We start from the raw sequence: 7,861 nt of genomic DNA, 5'->3' as shown, positions 1-7,861 counted from the left end.
AAAGGCAGTCTTTTCCCCCCTCCAGTATGTTCTTAAATGCAGGGTGATGTTCCCTGGACATGTTTTACTTGTGAAATAGTTAAAAACCTACCTATTTCCTCTTCTGACCCAAAAACTCACCCAAGTGTCAGGGAGGAGGAAATTTCCCCTCTGCCCCTCTTGAGTTCTTGTGACTGGACTAAAAATAAAATTGACACCAGACAGAGTATCAGGGACTTGAACCTGGCCAAAATCCAGTTTAGGAATCCAATCCACATGACCAGGACTCTCTCACTCTCTCTCTTTCTCTAGTGAAAAGATTTGATGAAGTAAGATTCTTATAGTAATGAGCACAGCACTGGACAATAATAGGCAACAAGCAAAGTCTTAGCTCCTCTACGTAGTAATTATCCTTAGATGGATGTGCTACATTCAACAAGATACTTCTGGATAGGACAAGAGAAAAATAGGTGATTGATTTTATAGCCACGAATAAAAGTCGTTAATACTCCTTGGATGAGTTTGGGGAATACATCACAGAAAGGACTCACTCTCTCTTTACACATGTGCACTTCTTGCTTGCTAGGCATTCAAGGGTAAAGTGGGCCGAAAGCTGGCAACCTGAGACAGGTACCTCTGGCCCCTGAGAAGCAGCTCAGCACGTCAGAGGCTGGGGACCAACCCCCCTCAGGAGCAGGCTGCCCACAGTCCCTGGAGACTCAGAGCAGTCGGCACTGAGTGGAAATGTGAAGAGCACGTGCCTTCTCCCAGGCCAAGGCCAGGGTGAGCCAACCCTGCTGGAGACCCAAAGGCACTAGAGCAGGACTACTCTTCAGGAAGACAAGCCGATCCATGTGCCTGTCTCACAGTATAGACCTGACAACACTAAGGCCCAAGCTGACTACTCTCTGAAGGAGATTGACAAGGGATTGAAGGTAGAGACCGCTGCTCTGCACCCAGGTCCCAGAACAGACGTCAGCGACAGTGCTGATGGATTTTCACAGGCTCCTTGTCCACTGGGACCTGCTTGCTTCTGACAGTTGCTTCATGATGGTTCTGGGGAAGAGTGACCCCTTCTGCCCTGGTGATCAGCAACTGCTCCTCAAAGTAGAGTAGTTGGTCAACCTCAAAACAGTCACTGGCTCGAGGTACCACTGTTTCCAGAGCTGCCCAGACCTCTGCCTCGCTGGCTCCCTGCTGCCTTGCTCTCTTGAGGTAACTGTAGACCTCCTCAAACACCTCCGCTCCCAGCTTCTGCACAGCGGATCTGCCAGGCAAGTCAGGAAAGAGCAAGAAAAGTTACACATTGAGAAACTGTACAGTCAGCCCTGTGTGTCCACAGGTGGTTGAAGCTGGGGGTGTGGAACCTGTGGATACCAAGGGTGACTGCACTGCCATTTTATACAAGGGACTTGAGCACCCTTGGATTTTGGTATCTGCAGAGGGCAGGCACATTTCCTGGAACCAATCCTCCATGGATACCATGTTTGTGTTTTTTTTGGATATCATGCTTTTTAAAATCATTAATTAGCGACTTTCCTGGTGGTCCTGGTGACTGAGACTCCATGCTCACAAGGCAGGGGACCCAGGTTTGATCCCTCCACAGGGAACTAGATCCCACACACTGTGCTCTCAGTGAAGGAGGACTGGTTGATCCATGGTGAAACAACTAGGTCCCACATGATGCAACTAAGACCTGGAGCAGCCAAATAAATAAATAAGTATAAAAAAATTTTTTTAATGAAAAATGTATGATGAATTAGGTTGATGATCATACAGTCGTCCCTTTGGCACAGCATTCATTCAGGACCCCTTGCAAATACCAAAACCATGGATGCTCAAGTCCCTTTTATAAAATGGCATAGTATTTGCATATACCCTATGCACATATCATGGAGAGGACAATGGCACCCCACTCCAGTACTCTTGCCTGGAAAATCCCATGGATGGAGGAGCCTGGTAGGCTGCAGTCCATGGGGTCGAGAAGAGTCGGACACGACTGAGTGACTTCACTTTCACTTTTCACTTTCATTCATTGGAGAAGGAAATGGCAACCCACTCCAGTGTTCTTGCCTGGAGAATCCCAGGGATGGGGGAGCCTGGTCGGCTGCCATCTATGGGGTCGCACAAAGTCAGACACAACTGAAGTGACTTAGCAGCAGCAGCAGCATGCACATATCACCTCTAGATTACTTACAATACATAATACAATGTAAATGCCATGTAAATACTTGTAAATACAATGTAAATGCTATGAAAATTATTGCTGGCTTGCAGCAAATTCAAGTTTTGCTTTTTGGAACTTTCTAGAATTTCTTTTTCAAATATTTTTGATCCCCAGTTGGTTGAAGCCACAGATGCAGAGTCCAAGGATACTAAGGGGCAAGTATAAATATTTTTATAACTTTAACTGAAGAAATGTTTCTTTACTCTTCATTTTAATGAATTTGGTGAAAAGAAAAATCAGTTCTTTTCCCCCAGAATCTTAAATGCATTACTGCTAGACAATAATGATAGTAATGCTAACAATAACTGAAGGCATTAATCACAAATGCTTTCATTTATTTTTTTAAGCTTTTATTGTACAGTGTTGTACAATCTTGTAATCCCTAGAAGACATAGAACTGGGTTAGGTATTATGACAGATAAAAGGAAGTAACTGATCCTGATCTAGTTTACAGACTTGTAATTACAATGCAAGATATATGCACCTTAAATTTTAACTTACATTTTTATATTAAGTCAGAGCTGACACAATGCTTTTACATTTATTCTCTCAAATGACCCTTGTAAACTAAGCAACACATTGAATGTTCATCTCCATTTTACAGATGACAATAAGTATGTTGGCTTTCACAAACTCACACAGCTAGTGGTTGATGGAACTTGAACTCAAACACAGGTCTTGGAACTTCAAGTGCTGGAGAGACTGGCAGCCCTAGGGCCCCACATCCTCCAGCTTGTGTAGGTTTCCCACCTTTGCTAAGAGATAATCAGAACTGAACCCAAGACACTTCACATCTGTAGTCACCTCAACCACTCCCAGAAATTCATACTTTCCTTGCTGACATGTACCAAACCACAGTCAGATCCCATCACTTCACTGTCTCAGACTCCTATAACATTAGGGTCTGGTCCCTTCCCTACTCTCATTTATCAGGCTGTGCATAATCTGCCTCCTGCCTTCCTCCACCAACCTGCTCTGTCTTGTCCACAGTCTGCCTTAGCCATTAGGTTCCAGTCACACCTACCTCCTTTCTGTTCCTTAAAAACAACCCAAGCTTATTCCCACCTCTGGGTCTGTGCACAAGCTGTTCCCTCTTCCCTAAAATGCTTCTCCCTTTGATCTTTATATTGCTGCCTCCTTCTTGCCATTCAGATCTCAGCTTAAATATCACCTTCTTGGAGAAACCATCCTCCCCCACCGAGTCTAAGAAATCCACCCAGTTGTTCCACAGGATCACACAACCTGAACTATTTGCACAGCACATATTACTTTTGGTTTTTTTCTTCCATCTTTTTGTGTGTATCTGTTTGCTGTTGGCCTCTCCCTACTTCCCTAATTAGCATACAAATTCCATAAAGGAGGGACTCAGCACCTAGGACAGGACCAGGCATTCAGTAGGTGCTCAGGAAAGACTTGGGGAATGAAGAAATGACCTAGACGGCCACCAGGTGCCATCAAATAGTGTCTCATGAAAGTTCCTGGTTGGGAAAATCAGGGATACCTTGTGGAAGAGGCGGAGGCACCATCTCACTTGAGCTGTAATAGCTGGAGGACGTGTGTGGGAGCAGCGGGAGACCAGTGAGGTGCCTGGCGGGTGTGGAGGATGCGCAAAGACGTGGGCGAGAGCCACATGAACACAACATTAAAGAAACCTTGGAATGTGATTATTAATATTAACCGCTGATGATAAAGAAGCCCCAAATGTCCCCTGAAACCATAATAACAGTTCCTGCACTTTCTCTGTGTGCCAGGCTCCATTCTGAGCATCATCTCAGATCATCCCTTTAAATCTTCATAACAACAGTGTAGATAGACATTATTGTCGTTTCCATTTTACAGATGAAGAAACTGAGATACTGAGTGTATATATATACATGGAGAGGGTATCATGTAACCTGCCCACCAGCACCTAACTTTAAAGTGGTGGAGCTGGAATGTGAGTCCCAGCAGTTTCACTCCAGTACTCATTCTTTTCATCACTAGGATATGGACGTCGGATTCAGAGAGATCAGAGTTGGATCCTGGCTCTCCCTTTCACAGGCTGCATGACCTCGTGCCAGTTCCTTAACCTCTCTGAGCCTTGGGCTTTTCATATTTAAGTGGTATTTACACACACACAGGTGGCACAGTGGTGAAGAATCTGCCTGCCAATTTAGGAAACAGGTGATGGCATGTTTGATCCCTGGGTTGGGAAGATCCCCTGGAGTAGGAAATGGCAACCCACTTCACTATTCTTGCCTGGAAAAATTCCATGGACAGAGGAGCCTGGCAGGCTACAGTCCATGGGGTCACAAAGAGTTGGACATGACTGAATGACTGAGCGTGCACACACACACATACACACACACATTTAAGCAGGGTACCTGTCGCCTACCAGGAACCTGATAACCATTGTTTTACTCTCGTGTCCATTATTGTTGCTTCCCCAGTGGTGAATGACACAGTAATCCTACTTCAGTTCAACTGGGAGCTTCAAGTAATTTTGTTGTTCTGCCGCCAGTTGAGACACTCTTTTAAATACTTTTATCTTTTCTAGCTGAATTTGGGGGTGAAGTGAAGTGAAGTTGCTCAGTTGTGTCCGACTCTTTTTGATACCATGGACTGTAGCCTACCAGGTTCCTCTGTCCATGGGATTTTCCAGGCAATAGTACTAGAGTGGATTGCCATTTCCTTCTCCGGGGATCTTCCCGACCCAGGGATCGAACCCGGGTCTTCTGCATTGTAGACAGATGCTTTCCTGTCTGAGTCACCAGGGAAGCTCCCGAATTTGGGGGGTGGGGGTGACATAAAAAGACTGGTGGCACAGTGGGATTTAAGAAGAAGTAGTTTTGTAGAGAGAAACTGAGTTTAACAGAAAACATTAAGAGACACAGATTATTCTTTAGACACAGTTTAAGGAAACCTTGAAAAATGATTTTAAAGAACATAAGAAAGTCCTGCACATTAAATATGTATGAGGCCCCACAGGAATAAAAGAGTGCCATGAGCTCTCCCTTTAATACCACTGTCTTAATGGTCATTGGTGCTAACAAGTACCAGGAACCTTTATGAAAGGTGGATTTTGTACCACTTCTCTCCATGTCTAGTATTTCCAATGTCCGTCTCTGAATCTGGTGGGCAGAGACAGATGACCACTTCACATGCTTGGGCAACACATGACACCCCTAGATGGGATGTGTGATTTTCAGGCCCTTTATGAAAATGGTGGTGCAATAGGTTCTTGTTGGGTACCCGGTTACAGCTAACCATTCCTGGAAGGGCTATTTTATTTGTGATCTAAACATCCTCCAGCAAATGTTGATGCATAAACTCACTGTCCAAAAAGAAAAATCCATCTACGTATAATTTATGAAACACAGCTAAAATATAGAGCGTTGAAAGGTTGAGAGTAAGCAAATCTAAAAATAAAAGATATGCCAGGCAAATAAAAACCAAAAGAAATCTGCGTTAGCATATATGTTTTATGAGACAAAATAGATTTTAAGGGGGAAAAAAAAGCCTTAATAGAATAAAGAATGCCACTAGATAATGAAAACAGTTTAATCCACCAGGAAGAAATGAAAATTCTAAATCTGCATGCATCTAATAAAGTAGAATAAAAATACATCAAGTGCAGGACTTCCCAGATGCTCCAGTGGTTAAGAATCTGCTTTGCAATGTAGGGGACTCGGTTTGATCCCTGGTTGAGGAATTAAGATCCCATGTGTCTAGAGAGTCTACATGCTGCAAAATAAGCCAAAGCCAAAGCCAAAGCCAAAAAAAAAAAAAAAAAAAAGTCATCAAGCAGTACAGGGAGAAATTGTCAAATACATTCTCATAATGTAGGATTTCAGTTATTGATATATGAAAGCATTGGAAAAAATTAGTAACAGAAAATTGAATACACTTATTAAGCTAGATTTAATAGATATATATAGGACTCTCTCCCATCTGATGATTATAGCAACCACATTCTCTCCAGACTCTCATGTAACATTTACAAAAAACTGACCATATGCTAGACAACAATTCAAGTTACTACACTTTTCAAATACTGATTTTTATACGAGATCTTGTTATCCGACCACAGTACAATTGTTAAAAACTTGTAACAAAAATATGTGGTAAACATTTCTGTGTTTGTAAATTTATTTATTCCAAATAAATTGTGGGTCAATAACAAAATCAGGCCTGCCATAAACAAATGCCAAAAGAAAAGTGACAGGTGCTTTAAGATTTACATGTTGTAAGATTGCGCCATAAATCTACTCTGACACTCAGAAAACAGGCTGTAATATTCCTGCAATGATGTGTTCTAGGAATCACAAAACAGAATATTCTATTTTAGGGGTCTTTCCTGCTATTATCTAAGATTTGAAAAGGGAAGGGAGTGTTTCCTATGTTGTTTAAGGGGGAAAGGGGGGTTAGTTTTATCAAACGGAGGAACTATCCCTTTAGTTAGGTAGATAACTCAAGTAAAAAGAACTTTATTCTCAAATGAAAAAAAGTGTATTTTAATTCTTTTTCATCTATTTTGTCCCATGCTTCATATCCTTAATCAATTTTATCCTCTTGTTCAAAGCATTTTAAGTGTTTCAGATCAGATCAGTCGCTCAGTCGTGTCCAACTCTTTGCGACCCCATGAATCACAGCACGCCAGGCCTCCCTGTCCATCACCAACTCCTGGAGTTCACCCAAACTCACATCCATCGAGTCAGCGATGCCATCCAGCCATCTCATACTCTGTCGTCCCCTTCTCCTCCTGCCCCTAATCCCTCCCAGCATCAGAGTCTTTTCCAATGAGACAACTCTTCACATGAGGTGTCCAAAGTACTGGAATTTCAGCTTTAGCATCATTCCTTCCAAAGAAATCCCAGGGCTGATCTCCTTCAGAATGGACTGGTTGGATCTCCTTGCAGTCCAAGGGACTCTCAAGAGTCTTCTCCAACACCACAGTTCAAAAGCATCAATTCTTCGGCACTCAGCCTTCTTCACAGTCCAACTCTCACATCCATACATGACCACTGGAAAAACCATAGCCTTGACCTTTGTTGGCAAAGTAATGTCTCTGCTTTTCAATATGCTCTCTAGTTGGTCATAAGGTTTCTTCCAAGGAGTAAGCGTCTTTTAATTTCATGGCTGCAGTCACCATCTGCAGTGATTTTGGAGCCCCCAGAAATAAAGTCTGACACTGTTTCCACTGTTTCCCCATCTATTTCCCATGAAGTGATGGGACCAGATGCCATGATCTTCATTTTCTGAATGTTGAGCTTTAAGCCAACTTTTTCACTCTCCTCTTTCACTTTCATCAAGAGGCTTTTTAGTTCCTCTTCACTTTCTGCCTTAAGGGTGGTGTCATCTGCATATCTGAGGTTATTGATATTTCTCCCGGCAATCTTGATTCCAGTTCGTGTCTCTTCCGGTCCAGCGTTTCTCATGATGTCCTCTGCATATAAGTTAAATAAAGAGGGTGACAATATACAGCCTTGATGAAGGGATCCTAAATATCATCTTAGTCCAAATGCTTCACTTGCTTACTCCTTGGAAGGAAAGTTATGACCAACCTAGATAGCGTATTCAAAAGCAGACATTACTTTGCCAACAAAGGTCCGTCTAGTCAAGGCTATGGTTTTTCCTGTGGTCATGTATGGATGTGAGAGTTGGACTGTGAAGAAG

General features: G+C 42.8%; 1 protein-coding gene across 6 annotated transcripts in view; it reads right to left on the bottom strand.

The window, feature by feature from the left end:
* Positions 1 to 381: 381 nt before the first annotated feature.
* The window catches only part of NEK11 (NIMA-related kinase 11), a 276,447-nt gene continuing 268,967 nt past the window's right edge, over positions 382 to 7,861 (bottom strand). For all 6 annotated transcript variants that reach the window (XM_010834960.1, XM_010834964.1, XM_010834962.1 and 3 more), the window contains one exon: positions 382 to 1,246. In XM_010834960.1, coding sequence (XP_010833262.1) covers positions 955 to 1,246 — 292 coding nt within the window. In that variant the 3' untranslated portion in view covers positions 382 to 954. The remainder of the gene's footprint in view (positions 1,247 to 7,861) is intronic.

The sequence above is a fragment of the Bison bison genome, unplaced genomic scaffold (genome assembly GCF_000754665.1).
Source record: "Bison bison bison isolate TAMUID 2011002044 unplaced genomic scaffold, Bison_UMD1.0 scf7180017864037, whole genome shotgun sequence".
NCBI lineage: Eukaryota > Metazoa > Chordata > Mammalia > Artiodactyla > Bovidae > Bison > Bison bison.
The sequence above is the reverse complement of the archived record's forward strand: the minus strand, read 5'-3'. Positions and strand labels throughout refer to the sequence as shown.